The 22,545-nt window shown below is 38.9% G+C and overlaps 2 protein-coding genes across 6 annotated transcripts in view; one reads left to right on the top strand and one right to left on the bottom strand.

Annotated features, from left to right (window-relative positions):
* Positions 1-22,545, top strand: part of LOC132143356 (uncharacterized) — a 110,912-nt gene that overhangs the window by 3,142 nt on the left and 85,225 nt on the right. The gene's annotated exons all lie outside the window — the stretch shown is intronic.
* The window catches only part of LOC132143354 (T-lymphocyte surface antigen Ly-9-like), a 105,511-nt gene that overhangs the window by 45,406 nt on the left and 37,560 nt on the right, over positions 1-22,545 (bottom strand). For all 4 annotated transcript variants that reach the window (XM_059553491.1, XM_059553492.1, XM_059553493.1 and 1 more), the window contains one exon: positions 10,707-10,946. In XM_059553491.1, the coding sequence (XP_059409474.1) occupies positions 10,707-10,946 (240 nt within the window). The remainder of the gene's footprint in view (positions 1-10,706; positions 10,947-22,545) is intronic.

Genomic DNA, 22,545 nt, shown 5'->3' with positions numbered 1-22,545 from the left:
CACGACTGTAAATAATGATTGTCCAAAAAGTCGCTCGATTTGTCGCGAGTCGCTTTTGCAAAAAAGGCGCTAAATCTAGCGACAAAGTCGCCAAGTTAGCAACTCCACTGCCCAGTGGACCGGCTTTAACCGTCTCGCAAGTGTTGATAGGTTATTTGTGGTTCTGCTAGTCTTGATGCTAGTCTTGTGTGTTTGTACCAGACATTAAAATTGAATATTTGCCATGAACTTACACAAAATAGCAGCAATAAATGCTGAATCCTTAGAGAAAGACCAACTAAATGCCGCATGTTTGTGGTTTCTGTTTCTGAACTTCCTCTGTAGTTTGCAGTTTGCATCTTGAGTGTGATTATAAAAGACATAAACCAGCTAGTTTTAAACAAGGTCATAGTATTGTAAGCTAAATAAAAAAGAGAAACGATATATATATATATATTAGCCTACAATACTATGATACTACAATACTATGTTTAAAATACAGTATTACTTATTGATTATTTGTCATGGTGTCTGGTCTGTGTTTCCCTGAGTGTCCACTAGTGGGCTCACTTCCCCATAGGCACCTCACCACAGGCACTACATTTCCCACAAAGCTTTGTCCCTTCATCACGGTAATTGCACACCTGTTAATTGCACTCAGCTGTCTTCACTTTCATCCTCATTATCCTGTCTATATAAACCGGTCTGTTTTCTGTCTGAGCATGGAGTCCTTATTTTCCATCACCCAGTTTCCTCGTGTTCCCTTGTGGTTCTAGTTTCTTGTTTCCTTTTTTCTTGTTTGTTTCATGTTCTGACTGCTTACCTGGATTTTGACCTTTGCTTACTTGATTATGATTTTTGGAGTGCCCAAATAAACACACACTGCTCTTGAATCTCTTGTCTCCTGTGTCCCGATCGTTACAGAAGGACTCCATCCAGATCAGATCCAGCGGTGTGGGATTTGTGGGGGCCAGCATGGAGGAGTGGAGGAGAAGATTCTTAAAATTAACCACCCTCCGTCAGAAAGGGAATGAGGTGGGTGGTGTGGCACAAGAGTTCTGGACTTTGGCGGTAGGATTGAGATATAATGATGCGGCCTTGAAAGACTTTTTTTTTAACGTCTGTTTGGACAACCCTGTGCCGGAGAGTGAAATTAATGAGCTGGAGGTCTTTGATTTTTGGGGATTCATACTATACCTGCAACATTGGTCTCAGTGGGATACCCCAGCCACACCTGTCTCTCCAGGTAGGATGGCCGACTCTAGATTGGGGTCTACAGACAGGAGGACCGCCACCCCAGCACCACTGCACAATATGGCTGCCAGTCCAACGCCACAGTACAAGGTGGTCGCCAGCCCAGCACCACAGCACAAGGTGGCCACCAGCCCAGCACCACTGCGAAAGATGGTTGCCAGCCCAGCGCCACTGTGCAAGATGGCCGCCAGCCCAGCGCCACAGCACAAGGTGGTCGCCAGCCCAGTGTCACAGCACAAGTTGGCTGCTGGTCTAGCGCCACTGCACAAGATGGGTGCCGGCCCAGAGCCATTGCACAAGATGGTCGCCGGCCCAGCGCCTCTACACAAGATGACAGCCACAGGTGACCCTCGAGAGTCGGGTCAGGTCACCGTTGACCCTCGAGAGTCGTGTCAGGTCACCGTTGACCCTTGAGAGTCGGGTCAGGTCACTGTTTACACTCCAGAGTCGGATCAGGTGACCATTAGCACTCATGAGTTAAGCACTATCACAGTTAGACCTCAGGAGTCAAGTCACCGTTGATCTTCATGGGCAAAGTCAAGTCACCAGTGTTCTTCATGGGCAAAGTCAAGTCACCGACTATCTTCATGAGCAAAGTCAAGTCACCAATGATCTTCATGAGCAAAGTCAAGTCACCATTGGTCTTCATAAGCAGCGTCAAGTCACCGTTTATCTTACTGAATCCAGTCAAGACACCACGGATCTACCAGAGCCTCTCCACGTCTCTGCTGGACTACCAGAGCCACTCCACATCTCTGCTGAACTTCCAGAGTCTCTCCACGTCTCAGTCGAACTCTCGGAGCACTCAACTTATCCTGTCGTGGCCACGGAGGCCATGCAGGAACTCACCGCCTGCCCTGTCATGGCTATGGAGACCATCTACCATCTCCTAAGGGCCACGTAGGCCACCCTTAATCTGTTCATGTTCTCTATTTCAGACTTACCTAACCAGACTTGCTCTCCTGTGCCATAGATCCCACTGTGGTGGTCTTCGGCGCCGCCCTGGTGGGCTCCTGTCCCGACCACACGGCTGTGGTGGTCTACTGCGCCGCCCTGGTGGACTTCTGTCTCGACCGCATGGCTGTGGTGGTCTTCTGCGCCGCCCTGGTCTCGGTCTCGACTGCACGGTTCCAGTTCCTCCTGATCCACCCGGGATACTTGCCCTGTCATCTCGGCCTTGGGCCCCGAACTTTCTGTTCCCTCCTGGTCTTCTTGTTTTTTGCACTTCCTGTCTGTTTCCCTCCATTACCTGGCCCCCCGTCCCTCCCTCCTGGTCTCCGTGTTCCTTGGTTTGTTCTCGTCTTCAGGTTGAGCATCTGGTAGCTGCTCCATAGAGGAGGGGGTAAAGTCATGGTGTCTGGTCTGTGTTTCCCTGGGTGTCCACTAGTGGTCTCACTTCCCCATAGGCACCTCACTGCAGGCACTACATTTCCCACAAAGCCTTGTCCCTTCATCACGGTAATTGCACACCTGTTAATTGCACTCAGCTGTCTTCACTTTCATCCTCATTATCCTGTCTATATGAAGCATGGAGTCCTTATTTTCCGTCACCCAGTTTCCTTGCGTTCCCTTGTGGTTCTAGTTTCTTGTTTCTTGTTTGTTTCATGTTTTGACTGCTTACCTGAAATTTTGACCTTTGCTTACTGGATTATGATTTTTGGATTGCTCAAACACACACTGCTCTTGGATCTCTCGTCTCCTGTGTCCCGATCATTACATTATTACATATTTTCATATTCTTTATTACCCTACAATATCTCCTTATCCAAACTAATTTAAACTTGACTAGTCCCTAAAAACATGAAAATAAGTCATTTACATATGACTTGTTTTTTTAAAGGGATAATTCACACAAAATTTTTAATTCTGTCATTATCAGGGTGGCTTTACCGGACACGTCCTGGCCGGGGTTTCTATATTGCCTAAGGCCTAGTCCACACGGACACGGGTATTTTTATAACCGGAGTTTTTCCTCCTGCGTTTAAAAAAAAAATCCCGTCCACATGAAAATGCCAAAACATGTTATCAAGCGTTGTCAAGAGCATGCCACACCAGCAGGGGGCGATATAACCCAAATTGTAAAGTCACCTTGGCCAATCAGAAGCAGTCAGCGGCGCACAATCTGACGTCAAACACAGCGGATAACGGCGCACACTGTGACGTCGCAAGGCAAATACTGTCCACACGACAACACGGCAACTGGCGTTTCTGAAAATGCTCACCCTGGCCGTAGTTTTCAAAAATGTTCGGTTTCGGTACCCTGAAACTGCGTTTTCGCGTGGACGAAAGGCCGAACTGAATTTTAGGGCCTAAAATATCCAGGTTTTGTCTTTGTTTTCATACTTTCTGAAGGTAATGAACAAAGTAGTTTTATAGCTTAATTTGCGGTTGAAACCCTGATGTCACATGCTCTGTTTTACCGATATCCTTGCTATGTTTCTGGACGTTGATCGTGATAAGACCCTTGCTGTCTGTGCAGGGTCAGAGAGCTCTCGGATCTCATCAAAAATATCTTAGTTTGTGTTCTGAAGATGAACAAAGATCTTAAGGTTTGGAACAACATAAGCAAGAGTAATTAATGACAGAATTTAAATTTTTGGGTAATCATTATAATGTTTTTAATAAACATATACTACATCTATTAATTCTGTCATCATTTTTTAACAATCTTTGTATGTGTGTAAAATATAATTTTCATGTTGTTAATATATGTTTTAATTAATTGTGATAATAATAAAACAACTATTATTAAGCAAACAAAAGGTAGCATGGTATTATCATGTGTTTTGACATGCGTTGTTGTAACATAATAATACCAGGAGATAATCATTCTGTGCAATTGCGTGAATTGTACTGAATAATTATGTCACTGCCTTGTGGCAGTACTACGGTACTCTGATGGTATCAGATTGTGATACCAAGGTCCTGTGATATATACCATGGTGCTGAAGTAATTACATTCAACAAGTATTTATATTAATGCTTAAAATATCTGAATGTCATTGCATTAGGATTAGGTATTAAAATGTCAATGAAAGTGTAATCTATTGGAAGAATGAATGACAACACAAACACACTTAACTTTTCAGCCACATTTCACAAAAAATACTTTTCTTGGGTGTTCTTAAATTAAGTTTAACATTTTAATTGCAATTTTAAAACCCTTATGCTCTCTTCCACACAGGACTTATTTGCATTATTAATATTTTTGGTGAGACACTAAGATAAACACAAGATAGCAGCAATAAATGCTGAACACTTAATGAAAGACCAAACCTATGCCATATGTTTGTTGTTTCTGTTTCTGAACTTCCTCTGTATTTGCAGTTTGCATCTTGAGTGTGTTTGTAAAAGACATAAACCAGTTAGTTTTAACCTAGTTTTAAAGTATTGTAGGCTAATAACACATAAAAAATATATTAGTTTGTTTTCTGAAGATGAACAAAGATCTTAAGGTTTGGAACGACATAAGCGAGACTAGTGTAATTAATCACAGTAATTAAATTTTTGGGTGAACAATGTCTTTAAAAACCTATATCTAATCACTTAAAGGTGCGCGGTTGTGAAATTGCTTTATGAGCTTAACATTTATTATTACACTTCAAGATGTGTTGGGAAAGCGGAGATTATATTAAAAGACCCAACTCATCCCCTGTGTGATCGGTTTGTTTTATTGCCCACTAGAAAGCGATTTTTAATGTCTAGAGCAAAGACAAATATTTATAAAAGATCTTTTGTACCTGCTGCAATTGGATTTGTTAATCAAATAGGTATGTGATTTAGTATAATGGTATTTACGTGTTTTGTAGTATGTGTTTGTAAGTGTGTTTGGTTTTTGCTGGTGTGGTCAAAGACAAATTTCAACCATTATGATTTAACAAGATTTCCAGAGTAGTTTATTTTCTTAATTCCTTGTGAAAGTATTATGTGCAATATCATAAATACCGAACATATTATGTGCAATATCACAGACAAATCAAATAGATTTTAATCTATGATCAACTTCAGCTATGTTTTTAAAATGTACATTAAATTAACTGCATTTTTCCTGTTTTTCCCTCCCTCAGCTGAGGGAGTAGAGCCAAAGTAGAGACACCAGCCACCATAGTCCAATGTTTATCGGGAGCCAGAGCACCTGACATTTAACAGTGCTGGTTAATGCTAAATGTTAATTAATCAAGACTGTTATTCACACTGGCGCTAATGATGTTTGACCTCACCACTCGAAAATTTCTAGAAATAATGTTAAAGAGGTGTGAGACAAGCTTTTGGGGCAGACCTGACCTGTTGAAAAGAGATGGTCTTCATCGCTCCTGGGGTGGCGGCGCTCTTCTCTCTAGAAATATGGCACATAGTCTTAGAGTTTGTACTTGACCAACTGGAGCCCAGGTCAGGAAGCAGACAGACTGGCTAAGCCGACCGTCTGCTAGCCGCCTCATGTCACAGAAATCAGCTAATTCTCAGCACATAGAGACTCTTTCACCTAGATATAACACTACAGAGACTGTGTCTGTCCCCCAAACTCGAAAATGCAAAAAAAAAAAAAAAGAAAAAAAAAGAAAAACCCTTCCAAACCTATTTAAGGGTAACAGTTTAATGAATGTTCAACAAATAAAAATTGCATTTAATACAGAGAAACAATTGATAAAGCTAGGGCTTATTGAATATCAGGTCACTTTCTACAAAAACACTTTTTGTAAATGATATGATCACTGATCATTGCGTAGATGTGCTCTGTTTGACAGAAACCTGGCTGATTACAAAAAAAAACAGATGATTACATTATTTTAAATGCATCAATCCCGCAAGATTACTGTTATAAACATGAGCCGTGTCCAAAGGGTAAAGGGGGAGGTGTTGCTATGATTTATAGCAATATTTTCAGTATTTCTCTGAGGGCGGGCTTCAAGTGTAACTTGTTTGAAGTAATGGTGCTTCATATAACATTATCCAGAGAAAAAAGTCTTAATGATAAATAAAAGGATAAATAAAGCTCCCTATCTGACTCATTTTAGAGTTGGTACTGAGTTTTGAAGTCAGCAAAAAGTAGCATCACACATAGGCTAATCATGACCGATCATGTTTACATTATCAGTCGTCGCTGTCATTTCAGAAAACTTGTGCACATCCCTATTAATAGCCATATTATTTGTTATATGTAGCTATATATGTTGATGTAATGATGACATATAACAATTAATTTGATATAACCCAATAATTCATTAAATAATTATGACTGTTTTGGATTTAAGAGAAGTCTGTGTATAATAGCCTATAATCATTTTAACAGAATTTCATACAATAGCCTATGTGTGTTTTGCATGTATATGGGCACAACAAAAGGAGAGAAGCTAAATGAGCCATAGCCTGATCTGTAAAAAAAAAAAAAAAAAAAAAAATTCCAGAGCCCAGCCCGAATGGACTCAGCGTGTCGGGACCGTCAGGCTTGCAGACCTCTAAGACCTTGTCTTCTAGACGGCCACTGGGACAAGACCACAGGAACCAGATGAGTCTTCTGCACAATCTAACTTTGCTGCAGCATGGAACAACCTGCTGGTTCATCTGGCCAGAAGAGAACTGACCCCCGACTGAGTCTGGTTACTCCCAAGGTTTCTCCATTCTGTCACCAAAGTTTTGGTTCCTTGCTACTCTCACCTCTGGTTTGCTTAATTGGGGACATTTATTTTTCAGCAATATCATTGACTTGATTCGACAGATACTATTTAAACAGAACTAAACTGGACGATGACATCACTGAATTCAATTATGAACTTTCAGAACAACAAAATTGTCTAATGCCCAAAACCTGTCAACAGCAATTCTTGTCTGGTACCCAAAACTGTATTAACAGTCTTCTATCAGTCAAGAAGCAAATAACCCAGTAAAGAGCAGAAGCAGTGGACAGAGTGATGATAAAAAGTAGCAGAGTTTATTGAATAATCTTAGCTGTGTTTGTTTCAATGCTCAGACTTCGTCTGACCAGCACAAATCCAACAAGCAATGTTACACCAACTCTTTTCACAACAACAACATTCCATAAACCTTAAATCTCCATAAACATTGCCTCTTATTTCTTATTCATGAAGATAAACAGCCCTACAAACCACACAACCATAAGACTAAACAACAATGAAAATTATATATTAAAAAAAAAGAATAGCTACAAAATAATTGACCAATTAAGTAATGAATCAATGAAATTAGTATCTAAATGGCTATAATAGTTATTGTAAATTATTAAATGTACTAATAAAATGATTCAATGATAAATGATTAAATGAGTGAATGAACGAATGAAAGAAAGAAAGTGAAAGTAAAACACAACAGAAACTTATGGTTTTTCTCTTGAAGCAAAACATACATAGTTTGCATTTTAGGATCCTTAAATCCTTCAGAAAATAGCTTTTTCTTTTCTTAATTTTTTTATGAAAGCCTCCCAAACAATGTGTGGTGAAAGATGTTTTATTTTTATAATTTTTCTTATAGACTTTTTGGCTTTTATTTTTATATATATTTATAATCATATGGAACAGGAAGCATAGTCACCCTGGTGCACTTAAATTGTAAATATGAATGGGAATATAATACACAGATATTTTTCTTATAATAATCTCTAGGGGTATTAATATATGTAAGGAATAAATCACTCCGAGGCATTGAATTATTAGAAAAAGGGGACGCAAAGGGGAGTTACACCTTGGCTGTGCATTATTTTTCTAATAATTCAATGGCTCTGAGGCAGTTATTCCGCTTATACTATGGTTACCACACCTCAAGACATTAATCAGATGAAGGCCTCTTTTGCTGGTTCCAAAACTTAATTTTAAAGCTGGTCATGGAAGCTTGAGCCATTGATAGCATTCTAATGCAGCTATTAATGAAGTTATTAGGAAAAGAGCGAGAAACATAGAGTCAAACAGAGAGAGAGTGAGTGTGTGTGTGTGTGTGTGTGTGTGAGCGAGAGAGAGAGAGAGAGGGAGTGAGAGAGAGAGAGAGACAAAGAGAGAGAGAGAGAGAGAGAGAGAGAGAGCTTTTGTGAATTAGGCTACTCTACCTCTGTGCGTCCTTCAACAGTGTTCTGCAGCTGCATCTCGAAACAGTGCTGTTATTAACTCGCTAGTGAGAAATGTCATGTGTATTTACTTTCGGAAAATCGTCTGTCATGTTGTTGTTTTTGTTAGTCCTGAACTTTCCATTATTACAGTTAACTGTGCGAAGTGAAATGGAACTCTAATGCGGTCAAGATAACTGACTGGAACTATGTTCGCGTGCGTTTCCCAGAAAATAATTGCATACCTCAGAACCTTTGTCAACCAATCAGATTCAAGCATTCAACGGTCCGTAGAATATATATATATATATATATATATATATATATATATATATATATATATATATATATATATATATATATATATATATTTGTGATTTGAACTTAATATTTAATTTCATATGAAAACCATATCTATCTATAAGTGTTTTTATAAATTATATCACGATCTCAATTTTATTGCAATGAATTGTTCTTCTCCATTTTAATTTGACATTAGCATTTAATTATTAGACTTTCATTAACTCAGAAACCCCCTAATGGGAAACCCTGTAGACTGTTCTAGTTTCACAGCCCTGTGGACTATTGGACTGTGTTTGTGTTTTCTCCCTCTGTGCCCATATTTGGATCTAGTAACATTGCTGGGTTCAGTCCCTGAACGAGCACTGTGTGAACAAAAGCCATAACTAATGCCCTGAAGACTGTGTCGTAGTGACAGCACTTTTCGAGACGCAGCTGCAGAACACTGTTGAGGGACGCACAGAGGTACAGTAGCCTAATTCACAAAAGCTCTCTATCTTTCTTTCTCTTCCTTATTGTGTCTCTCTCTCTCTCACTCTCGTTATAATAACTTCATTAATAACTGTAGAAGAATGCTATCAGCAGCTCAAGCCTCCATTAGCAGCTTTAAAATGACATTTTGGAAACAGCAAAAGAGGCATTGGATGGGATGCGGAAGAAATAATCCTACTCGCAATCCTAGTGATTTAAGTACAAAAACTGGACGAATCCCTTTAAATATATAATCTGATCGATGCTTTAAGGTACTGTAGTATAAACTGAATAATTGACTTCGGGCCGTTGATTAATAAAAATAAAAGAAAAATAATCTACACCGTGTTTGCATCACCACATCGGGTGTGCATTATTTTTCTAATAATTTAATGGCCCGTAGTCAATTATTCCTTAATTAACTACTGTAGAAATATACAATCTCATTATGTAATTATGGTGGTACAAATATTTGTGATCTTAACATAAACGTTAATTTCCTTTTCTCCAGCATCAATCAGTGTACCATCAGCATTAAAAACAGTGTATCTATATCTGCCGGTGTTCTTCAGACTAACACTTTCAAAACCTAATGATCCATCTTCTTCCATTGTTAGACCTGTTGTGCTTCTCATGATCATCCCATTTTTCCAGTGAATGAAGTCACCACTAGAGAGATGGGTCCATCTTATCTCACTAGGTTTTTCTTTGTTGCTTGTTGGCAGCTGGATGGTGCAGGACGTTCCCTCTAGTAGCCTAGCTCTTGTATGCACATCTTTAAGGCTGTAATAAGATGATATTACTGTAGCATTTAATAAATCAAAGCAGGATGCATGCACTCTTAAGAAGTTTACTATGAGGAATAAGCAAACATTATAGAGAATGAATATTTCTCAGGGTGTGTTTCTTTTTAAAAGTCGATTTCTGTTTAGTTACCAACCTTAGACAGAACTATTTTATTGTGCCATTAGTGAGCTCTGTAACACCACACCAGCAGAGGGAGCCCTCTGACAGTACTGACATGCTCCCTCTTCTATCATTTCCTGTTTGACTGCCATAAAGCTTGACAATGTGCTTTCTATCCACCCTACCTGCCCTAAATAGTATAGAACATTACTAATATCACATAGAAATTAGGATTGATAGTATGCACATTTGATTTTAGTCATTATGAAGTATTGCCACTTTTGCCAGTTCACTGATCAGTTTCTTTGTTTTGCCTGATTTTCTTGTGTATGGTTTTGCCCGTTTACTCCGTTCATGATTGTGTGGATTATTAATTTGTTTTGGCAGCCTGATTGGACTGATGACTGTATTTGAACATTTTGCCTGCCTGTTCACCTTTGCCTTTTGGAATTTTCTTATGGACTTTCACGCAGCCTAAGTGTTGTCTGTACAACCATAAAATAATAAGTTTCATTTCATCAGAAATTATTATGAAACATAACAATATAATATATTTGAAGAGTTTGGTCGTAAATGCAATAAATCAATTTAGATTAATTTGAGTAAAAATGTGTTTTCTTTACCAAGAAAGTGGTCAGATGAAAACCACTATTTTCTGCTCTTCACAAAGCTCCTGACAGGATTGTGTGTGAGAGAGCAGGGGTCTGGCAGCGAGTGAGAAGCACATGAAATAATTATGACTTACGTGATACTCTTCTCCTGTCACTTTGCTCTTTGCTGACAGGATTGCTCACACTGCAGGAGTACGGTTTATTCTCCTGTACTTGAGCAGATGTCAAGAGCAGGTTTGGGTTGTTTTCATTCTGGATGATATTGTCTTCTTTATACCAGGATACAGTCAGATCTGTACGGTCTCCAAAGTCACAGGTGAGTGTAGTGATCCCATCTGTGCAGTTGATCTTCACAGTAGGTTTAGGAGCCTTTGCTGTGAAAGAAACAACAATAAAATGTACAGTCTTATTTTGTTACTATGGTGAAAGGGTTTAAATATTTGTCCTCTTACCATAAACTTTAATTTCATTTTCTCCAGCATCAATCTGTGTACCTTCATTATTAAAAACAATGTATGTATATTTGCCGGTGTTCTTCAGACTAACACTTTCAAATGTTAATGATCCATCTTCTTCCATTGTTAGACCTGGAGTGTTTGTCCTGATCTTCCCATTTTTCCTGTGAACCACAGCATCACTAGAGAGATGGACCCATTTGATCTCATTAGATTTGTCAGTGTTTTTTGTTGGAAGCTTGATGGTGCAGGACGTTCCCTCGAGTAGATCTATTTTAGATATCTCTGCAACTATAAGAGAAAACATTTATTTCAGCATTTATTTCAAATTTCTCAGGGTTGGTTTCTTTTTAAAGCCCATTTCTGATTAGACATTAACCTTAGATAAACCCGCTGAACTCAGTTAAATATTATATTCTGCCATAATTGAACATAAAAATTATACGGTTGATTTAAAGGAACACAATGTCGATTTTTTTTTTACCTTAACATAATTTACCTCTAAAATTATTTCAGTGGTTGAACAACTCTTAACCGGATGAATTCTTCTGCTGCTGCTACCTGAGCCTCCTATCAGCTAAAACAGAATAGTCCGACCTGCTTAGCCTGCGTCCCAATGTGCATACTATCCATCACACATGATATGTGATATTAGTAATTATCAATACTATTTATGGTGGATAGGTAGGACAGTATGCACATTGGGATGCAAGGGATATTTTACTCGTAGCCTGGGTCTCAAAACCAACACAATGACAGAGCTAGCAAATAAACCAAAGAAGGTTTTGGCACAACATTCAAGTAAAATGCTAATATAAAAGATAACAACACAGCTAATTTCGGCTGAAATTATTTTATTTTTAACAGTAAATTGACTTTATTTATTTGTTTTTATTGTGCCATAGCAAACAGTAAAATTTTGAAATATATTTGTATTATTTAATATCTACTCCAAGGCTTTTGAATGGTAGAATGTAGAATGTTACAAAAGCTTTTTTATTTCATATAAATACTGATCTTTGTATCTTTCTATTCATCAAAGAATCCTGAAAAAATTTACACAACTTAATAAAATAAGTTTCATGAACAGCAAATCAGAATATTAGAAATGTAGCTTTGATCAGAGGAATACATTAAATTTGTAAAAAGATATTCAAATAGAAAACAATTATTTTAAATAGCAAAAATATTTTTATATTTAAAAATGTAAAATCTCACTGTTCGAAAACTTTTGACTGGTAGTTTATGTGTGTTTTTATTTTTATTTTAAAACTAGATTCTATAATCATACATATCTCGGCCTATAAACCTATTTTCACCCCCATTTCAGTGTAAACGTGTGTGTATGAAGCCCATTTTAGCTGACTACACCCTACTAGGATGTAGAGTGATAAATAGTAAGGTTATTACACAAACTTGTGTTGCACAAACATTTAACTGTTCATGAGGTAGACTGCCGATAAAAAGTTTGGGATCAGTAAGATTTGTAATGTTTTTTAAAGAAATTTATCATGCTCATAAAGCCTGCATCTATTTTTTCAAAATTACAGGAAAAAAAAAACTGTTATTTTGTGAAATAGTTTATTATTCCTTTTTTCATTGATACTTTGATAAAAAAAAATATATATATATCAGTATTTATTAAAATAATTTTTTTTTGTTAAGTATACATACTATTCAAAAGTTTGGGGTCAGTAATTTTTTTTTTTTTGGATAACAAAAGGTGATATTGTTATGAAACACAGGTTCCAAAAAAGATTAATCAGCACAACAATTTCAACACTGATAATAAATAAGCATAACAATGATTTCTAAAGGATAATGTGACACTGAGGACTGGAGTAATGATGCTGAAAATACAGCTGCACATCACATAAATAAATAATGTTTTAAAGTTGTAAAGAGTTACCAATATTAGAAATTTCAATAATATTTTACAATATTACTGTTTTGTTTTTTGTATTTTTAGATCAAAGAAATAAAGCATTGATGGCCATAAGAGACTTCATTAAAAACATCTGATGTTGGTAACCCTATTTGCAAAAGGGTTGTTTTAGTTCAGTTCATTAAGATATCTTCACAAAATGAATCCATAACTTACTAGTGAGTGCAGTAATGAAGCCAAAGAGGAATAAAAATAAGAGACTGTATTGGCAGCTCATTTTTCTTTTGAAAACAGCAAATATATTTCAAAAACTTTTAAACCACCATCTCGACGACACAGAAATAACTTCTGTTCACAAACAGAAAAGAGAACAGAAAGTTTCCATAAACTAAAGATGTCAGAGATTATGCAGACCAAACAAAATAAAGGCTGCAAACTCTTAATGCAGTGAGATACACAACTGACTCTTTTCTCACGCACTACCAAGTCCGTGGTTTCCTGCGGAATCGACCACATGAAAGGAGCGCCATTTATAACTTCCGGATAAAGATAAATCAGCTCTAATCTTTTCTCATTTTATATGCGATATATAGGCTATAGTTAGAGACTCTCACAGAATACTCTCCAGTTATTCTTAACAGAAACTGAGAAACAAAATAATTGCAACCTCATAAATAATGATAACGGAATAACATACAGTTTCATGTTATTAAAGAACATATACATTTTATATGCAGAGTCTGGTAATCCCAGGAAAGTAGCTACCCAGACACAAAACTGTACATTTAAATACTGACAAATAAACATTATCATATCTGTTTAGGCAGTTAGGTACGGAAAAGGATAAGGGCCAAGCAAAAACACAAAAAAAAAACATATTGAGATTAAAGTCATTATATTGGGAGAGTAAACTCGTAACATTTCGAGGAAAAAAATTGAAATACAATCTTGAGAATAAACGAAATAAATAGAAAATTAAATCATTGTGTTTCGATAAAGAACTCGATAAATTTCGAGAGAAAAAAAAGTCGAAATACAATCTTGAGAATAAATTCATTAAATTTCGAGAATAAAGTCTTTGTGTTTCCAGAAAAAAAAGTCGAAATGAAATGTGGAGAATAACGCATTCGATCAGTGTTCATTGCATAGCCTACTGATAGATGGCATGGCAGAGTTAGATCACTAAAGCCCGGCTAACACTACAGGAGTTTTAAAATCATAACCAATTTTGAAATCTGGTTGCAGCACACACGAGGATAATCTTTACAGATTATCTTCCCTCAAATAGATGACATGAACACACTACAAGATTTGAACATCGTGGCACATCACGCACGGCAAGATATCATTAAGATTATCATGCCAGAGGGAGCGCCTCATGTGATCTCATGCAGCAGATCGTCAATGAATTTCTTTTTTCTTTTTTTTTGCGTGCTAGCTTTGTGCATATTTTATTTATTTATTAACATATCTTTATTGTGAGGATTAACCCCTTGAGATGAAACATCTCGTTTTCGAGGGGGTCCTCCAGTACATCAAAGCAAAATGAACCAAAACAGCAGAGCAAATATCACAGTCAAAAACAGCACAACAAAACACAACAACACACACATACCAGATCACAATGCTCTACCCCACCCAGCACGAACCCCACAAGTGACATGACAAAAAAACAACCACATGTATGAGACGGGTGAGCCTCGACGACCGTAGGATGGAAGATGGGTTTGTTTGTGTGTTTGATACTTGCGGCACCGGACGGCTTGCATATTGGGTAGATCGGTTTGGCGACCAAAACAACATAGAAGGGTAATGGTTGTCTGGCCAGGAGGCTCTCGCCTGCGTCCGATGTGAGCACACGCATCGAACGGGTAAGCCTCGCTGGCCGTAGAATGGAAAGGTAAAGGTTGTCTGGCCAGGAGACTCTCGCCGCTGTCCGAAGGGAGCACGCGCATCGGATGGGTAAGCCTCGCTGACCATAGAAATGGAAAAGGTAAGGTTGTCTAACCAGGAGGCTCTTGCCGGCGTCCGAAGGGAGCACGCACATCGGACGGGTAAGCCTCGCTGGCCGAAGGATGGAAAAGGTAAGGTTGTCTAGCCAGAAGCTCTCACCGATGTCCGATAGGAGCTTAGCTCCGGGCGTAGGACATATAGGCAAAGTAGGGTAGCCGGGCGGCTCTCACCTACATCTGAAGGGAGCGTGAGCTCCTGGCAATGAACGGGTAAGCCTTGCTGGCCGCAGAATAGAAAGGGTAAGGTTGTCTAGCCGGGAGGTTCTTGTCAGCATCCGATGGGAGCTCGAGCTCTTGTCATTGAAAGAGGGAAGCCTTGCTGACCATAGGATAGAAAAGGTAAGGTTATCTAGCCGGGAGGCTATTGCCGGCATCCGGTGGGAGTTTAAAAACTTACAACACCACTGGTAGTCGGATGGAAAGGCCAAGATTGCTTAAGCGGGAAATCTCTTGCAGTATCTGACAGGAGTTTAATACTCGAGATATCATAAGAGTAAGCTTTGCTGGTAGTTGAATGGAGAAGGCAAAGGTTGGCTCAACCAGGAGCACTCTTGCAGCGCCTGACAGGGAGTTCAATACTAAGAACAATTTGGTTGTCTACAAGGGTAGACGCCGTGAGGATTACTTGGATAATTGTTTAGCAAATCCAATGAGCTGCTTCCGATAACGAGTCTGAAAATCTTGGTGCAGTCATTGTATTCGAAAATTGAGCGTAGGAAAAATAAATTGAATTTCCTGTGCCAGTGTACCCCAAATAGGTGCCATGAATCAGCGATATGGTCATTGTTGAATCGTCATATTGCCAGCACGTAAGATCGATGGTACATTTCGACAATGTAATCGTGCATGGGTGGAGTAAGAGAAGATTCTTTATTCTTGTCATAGCATAACTATTTGCCATTTTAAACCATGCAGGTGCACGAAAGAGAGCCTATGGAGGCACTAATAATCGAAAAATATACTTTCAGACGTACTGATAAACTGGTGTTAAATATAAAAATACTATATTTAAAACAGCTAGTTCATGTAATCTGCACTACTGTCATCTCGCTTGTCCTGTGACAAATTTGCTGCATCTGCGCACCGAAGTTATCAGTCTACATGTTCTGCAAAATCAGTCAACGGTGAAAAACAATAGTCGATTTCATTTAAAGTCCAACAATTTAACCCTAATATGGACGTAAACAAACGCCTTAAATATAAGGTATTCAAAACAGGTAAGTTCATATATGAGTGAGTTCGGTTGAACTGATGCCTTGGTCATGCACGCTCCGGACCACATGCCTCATGATGGGACCGACACACCGCCACAGAAACAAGAATGAGGTGCATTCTAACGTAACTGTGGCATTAAACTCTGTTAGTGAGAGCTTGTTTAAAATATTGCGCGTATCGGATTACCTGTTAAAGTGCAATGAAATACCTTATATCTGCAAACGATGTATATCTGTTTGTGGATGGAGACTTCTTCACTGCCTACAGGCTCAAATCATCCTTTGCAAGCACGGGCGAGCGTGCTGAAATGGGATAACGGAGCAGTTTGATAGTCGAATTATAGTAGGCTGCCTAATAATGATAATAAAAAACATTGTTATTAGATTATGATTTTTTTATTTTTTTTGCGGGAACAGACACTGCAGCGGCAGTGGGGAGATACAGAAAACAGAGAAGTAAAGGGGGGCATGGAGAGATAGCTGCTTGGTCTGCCTGCGTAGCTTGCTTCAGCTGCTGTAGATGTTGGCTGCGGGAAGAGTAAAAGGGTTAGTAACATTTGATGGGGCAAGCTAAAAATGAATGGGTAGCCTACTGTGTTGCCAGCTTAGCAATTGGTTGCCTGATTTGACAATTCCTCAAGCCTTGTCCACATTAGTGTGTTCCTGTTGGAAAAGCATCTTTCCTCTCATTTTGGCCTCTGGCCTTTTTAAATGTTCTCCAGGGCGGATAAATTTGGAACACTGTTTTCACGTTGTAGTATGGACTGTGGAAACAGAGGCTTTTGAAAACGATGAAGCACGTTTAGTCTTGTATAACATTGTACCAAAAGACATGATTATAGCAGTAACGTTAATTGCAGTTATGTGCTATTCAGTTCCAAGCAGTTTCTAAAGATATTTACTTGCCTGCTTTTCGTATTACAATTCTAAAAAGGCACGGTAAGGCAAATGTAATGTCTTTGGACATTTCAGTGTGGATGAAGATTCTGGAAATAATGCCTTGGCTTCGTGGTTAAAAGTTGCATCGTCATCTGACAGAACTACGTCATGACGTCATTTAACAAACTTTAGCCGCGAACCTGCTTTTAGCATCTTCACCTGAAAATGTATTGATTCACGACACGCCGTCTGCACCGCTAGTGGAAGCAACCTCAAACTGCGCCTCGGCCGGAAAAGGCGGGAAGTGACATGCTGTGATCCAGCGCTGGAGAAGAGCCCGGTCTTGAGCGGCTCAGGGCTTGCACGGTCTATTGGCCACAATGAGTGGCTTGGCGAGAAGAGCAGCTGTCGCGATGATGCTTAATGGTGCTCAGCGGCCATGTTCGGCTGGCTAGGAATGATCAAGGGTCTGGCTAAAGCAGCAGATCTGAAAAATCCTCGGTATAAATCTCTTCGTTGGTAGGAAAATTGGGTCTGTGATAAGATGACAGACAGAGTGAACCAGCACGCTGATAAACCATCAATGATTAGGCCTTTCTCCCGAAACTTAATATAACATAATTTATTTCACCAGGTTAAAATATATCTCAAGCATTATTCTTGATTTATTTTATACACATTAACCTCAAAACCTTTTCAGCTCTGCTTTCCGCAAATTGTGTAACTATCAAACAATTATAATGTTTCTGCAAAGGAAGGGAAGGAAGCAAGTGCGAGTAAACAGTATTTAATGATAAACACAAACAATAAACATGAAGACAGGGAAACTGGTGATTCTTGGTGGGGGATACACAGTCTGGGAAGAGGCAGGTATTCAGAGGATCCAGAGTGCGATGGTGAGGAGAGGGTGACACAGGAACTGCGGGGGGTCGAGCCGTGAAGGTAGGTGAAATCCAGTGATGAGATGAGTGGACGGGGTTCCAGCCAGGAAGACAGGACAACACAAACACACAAACTTCACCCACATAGTGAAAGACCCGAGATCACGGTTTACCAACCATGACAACAATCAAATGCAGCTCCATTTTTCACCAAAGATGGATAAAAAGGCACACAGGAAACAAAAACCACAGAAAATGACTGGAGGTCCCCATTATACCCATAATACTAATCCCATGCAATAGGGCTTCAGGATCATTCATTGGCTGCAGCTGCCATTTCAACTAATTTTTTTCTTCATGTCTTTTGATTTATTATACAATTAATTTTAGAAAAAATGTAGTACTTAATCGCACTAAAGTATAAATTAATATAGCAAGTGCAGGTAGTTACAAAGTCACTTAATGACTTATAAATAAATAAATAAGGCCAGACAACAATCTATTATGCTGAATTATTTAAATACCAATATAGTTAAATATAAATTAAATAAAATGGCATTACAAATACATTAAATAATGCATTCAATATTTTGAAATGTTTAGATTTAATTTAATAACTACATCACTAAAGTTTTGTCCAACACAGACTTGTTGCTGCTGTAGCTTTGTTAGTATGAAGAATGAAGATGCACAGCTCTATTTTTGACATTGGCTCGTCAGATGATTAATTCCGTTGCCACTGTCAATCATAGTAATTACTTGCTGCATGAATTAACGGATTCCTAGCTGGAAATCTGTGCCAAAAGCTTTCTCATTGGTGAAACGAAAGGTAGGGGGCGTCCCAAAAGATTATGCGAAAGCTGGATGTTAAAAAATAAATAAATATAAGCTGGCGAGCCATACTCTTAATCGCTATAGGCCTACAGATCAAAAGGAAGCAATAAATTCAACAAAATCCTATAAAACTAAATTGAATTATTCCAAGGTAAAATGGTGTTAATGATATTACGAATATTATTTTAAATTTACTTTTGAAAGTACCTTCAAAACTTCTGCATGTCATTGGTTATGGACGTCATCACCACCGCAAGTTTATTTATCAGTAATCGTAATCTTACTACTGCCATTGAACGCTTGAATCTGATTGGCTGACGAACGTTCTGAGGTATGTAATTATTTTCTGGGAAACGCATGCAAACGTACTGTAGTTCCAGGCAGCTTTCTTGACCGCATTACAGTTCCATTATCACTTCGCATAGTTAAACCATAGTAGACGGTTTTCACGGACGCGCCATCAATCCCAAAGTCGGCCATGTTGGAGGCACTGAACATAAACAATGCCACTGAACTTGCAAATTTGGCTGATTATTGCTGCAAAAAAAAATGGTAGAGTTTTGGTCTGTACTAACCGTTCGCATAGGTTAAACACATTTCGAGTTCTGTCAAAGTTAAAGAGAAGAGAGCAAAAAAGTGATTAAAGAAGGCGTTTGTGGTTGAGAGAGGTACAGTTACAGCACATGTCTAAATGAAGTGTCGACTATGGCTTAAATGTTGACATAGTTAGCTATGGCTACATTCACACTGTTAGTCCAAATACTATTATCTTTGTATTTGATTGGAATCTGATCTAAAATAATGATGTCCACACTGTTCAGATCTGATTTGTGTGTCCATGTAGCTCTTTGGCAATACGGGAATGACGTTGCGTTGATGGAGGTGTTTACATTTGCGATAGATATGTTGTTTTATTAAAATTTTACAACGTGGAAATGTGTAGCCGGCGCTGGACTACTGCGTCTTGAGCTGCAGAACTGTAGGAGGCTGGTATGTAATGTTACAGCTTTTTTTCCGCGCTGCGCTGGTTTCAAAAATAACAAACAAAAGAAAACAAAAAAAGCCTTGTTTCGGCAGCGACTTTAAGCATGTTCCCTATAACATAATTATTCTATAATACTATGTATTCAACAGCTGCTCAGGTCCACATTTTAAGCCTGCTGGAGCACATTAAGCATCAGCAGGACCAGCTGGTGGCCAAGGTCAATCACTTGAGCAGCAGGTTGCTCAAGAGCCAGTGTCCTGAATGTGCCCATCGAATCACTGGAAGCGGTGGATGAGCTTTTTGTAAAAATTCATTTACACATGTGCATGTAGTTGATGAGCTGATGCTGTAACTGTACCTCTCTAAACTACAAACGCCTTTTTTAATCATTTTTTTTCCTCTCTTCTCTTTATCTTTTGACAGAACTCGAAATGTTTTTAACCGTTGCGACTGATTAGTACAGACAAAAACTCGACAATTTTTTTAGCAGCAATAATCTCAGTCAAATTTGCGAGTCCGTTCAGTGGCATTGTTTACGTTCTGTGCCTCCAACATGGCCGACTTCTGGATTGATGACGCGTCCGTGAAAACCCTCTATAATGGTCACACAGTTTGCACAAAAAGGTGTTGTCAGCACTGCTCTGACTATTTTATCAGTTAGCCATATAGTGTAGCATCTTAAAGACTACACGTGGCATTTCTCACTAGCGAGGAGAGCGGTGTTTAGAAACGCTGCAGCAGAAGAGTGTTTGGAGACGCACAGAGGTACGTTAGCCTAATTCACTCAAGCTTTCTCTCTCTCTTTCTTTCTCTCTCTCTGTCTGTCACTCTCTTTCTAATAACTTCCTTAAATGGTTAGTTCAGCCAAATATTAAAATTATGTAATTAATAACTTACCCTCATGTTGTTCTGGACATGGACAGTATACCGTTCACACAGCTTCAATGGAGGGACTGTGAGGTCTCGGACTAAATCTAAAATATCTTAAACTGTGTTCCAAAGATAAACGGAGGTCTTACGGGTTTGGAACAACATGAGGGTAAGTTATTAATGACATAATTTTAATATTTGGCTGAACTAACCCTTTAACAAAGCATACAAACAAATGGCCACTTTTATCATGTTCGTTTTGTGATCGTGCATGTTCCAATGACTTATTTTTTTGTTTTCTGATAACTTCTCTTTGTTGGTGAAATGATGAGGTTACGTGACGTTGTTCTGAGAGGTGTGTAAAGGGCGTGTTTTAGTGAAGCGCAGCAGAGCTTCAGGCCTGACTGTGGAAACCCTGCACTATTCTGGCCTCGGTGCTACTGGCCTAAGGCTATTAGCTCTGCCCGGCCCGTTTTAAGCCCTGGCTCACACTGGCCCGACAGTGGAAATGCCGCTAGTGTTAGCTTTCCCTGTTAGGCTGATGATACTCAGCTTTATATTTTTTCACAAACTAGCAAAACGCCAATTTGATAAAAACTAATGGAATGCATAATCGACAGTATAAAAACTGGATGACTAGTAGTTTCTTAATGCTAAATTCTGAAGAAAAAAAAACAATGTGTTAAATAGAGTTCTTACCAGAAGCAGGAAGTATGACCATATTAGCCTATTCTGTCAGCACTGCACTGGCTCCCTATTAAACTTTGTATAGATTTTAAAATCTTGCTAATTACTTATAAAGTCCTGAATGGTTTAGCATGTAAGTACTTGAGCAAGCTCTTATCGCATTAAAGTCCTCCATCTCTGCTGTTTTCAGGAATGTGATGTGACGTACAGCCAAGTATGGTGACCCATACTCAGAATTCATGCTCTGCATTTAACCCATCCAAAGTGCACTCACACAGCAGTGAACACACACATACTGTGAACACACACCTGGAGCAGTGGGCAGCTACTTATTTAGTTTTTTAACGCACAGGGAGCAGTTGTGGGTTCTGTGCCTAGCTCAAGGGCATCTGAGTCATGCTATTGCCGGCTCAAGACTCGAACCCACAACCTTAAGGTTAGGAGTCAAACTCTCTAACCAGTAGGCCACGGCTTCCCCCCTTCTTTTTTTCCAGGAATTTCTAAAAACTCTGCCAATTAAATAATACCTAGAATATTAAAATCAACTGCAGGCAGCAGATCCTTATCCTATTTAGCATCAAAAACACTGGAATAATCTTCCTAACACTGTTTGGGAGGCAGACACATTCTGTCAGTTTAAATCTAGATTAAAGACCCATCTCTTTTACCTGTCTTACACTTAACACACTTAGGGCCCTATCATACACCCAGCGCAATGCGACACAAAGCGCAGTGCACAGCGGGTCCACAGTGCACGTTGACTTAGCTTATTACACACAGGGATGCGCATCACACAAACATGCCAAATATTAAAAGACAAAAGGAATACAGTGTAAAAGAATATTATTGTGTAGGCTACATAAATATAAAAATGGACATGCCCTGAGTACACCAGCACTATGTGCTTTACACTTTGCATTTAGATCTTTAAAATAGGGCCCTTACACACACAGCCGCATTAACAATAGGGCTAGGCGGGGCTATAGCCAGGAGGAGATTGACTACTAGCCAATGGCGATAATATATCTGGTAGAAATATGTCAATTGTGCTGCACCATCGAAATGTAAGTTTATAATTTAAATGCGTTTTTAAGCATTGTGGTTTAGATAAATATTTATTTAAAACTGCTCAGGCACAATAAGCAGCAAGAGAGAATTCATTTTGTAAATGCTAGTTTGAGACCATGCTGAATTTGAGACAGTTTTGCACAGGGCGCTTGACTTGAGTTCAGACCCTGAGGTCTTAAAGTGACAGAGGCTGCTAATAAAGC

This window comes from Carassius carassius, chromosome 7 (genome assembly GCF_963082965.1).
Source record: "Carassius carassius chromosome 7, fCarCar2.1, whole genome shotgun sequence".
Lineage (NCBI taxonomy): Eukaryota > Metazoa > Chordata > Actinopteri > Cypriniformes > Cyprinidae > Carassius > Carassius carassius.
This window is presented reverse-complemented; position numbering and strand designations above follow the sequence as displayed.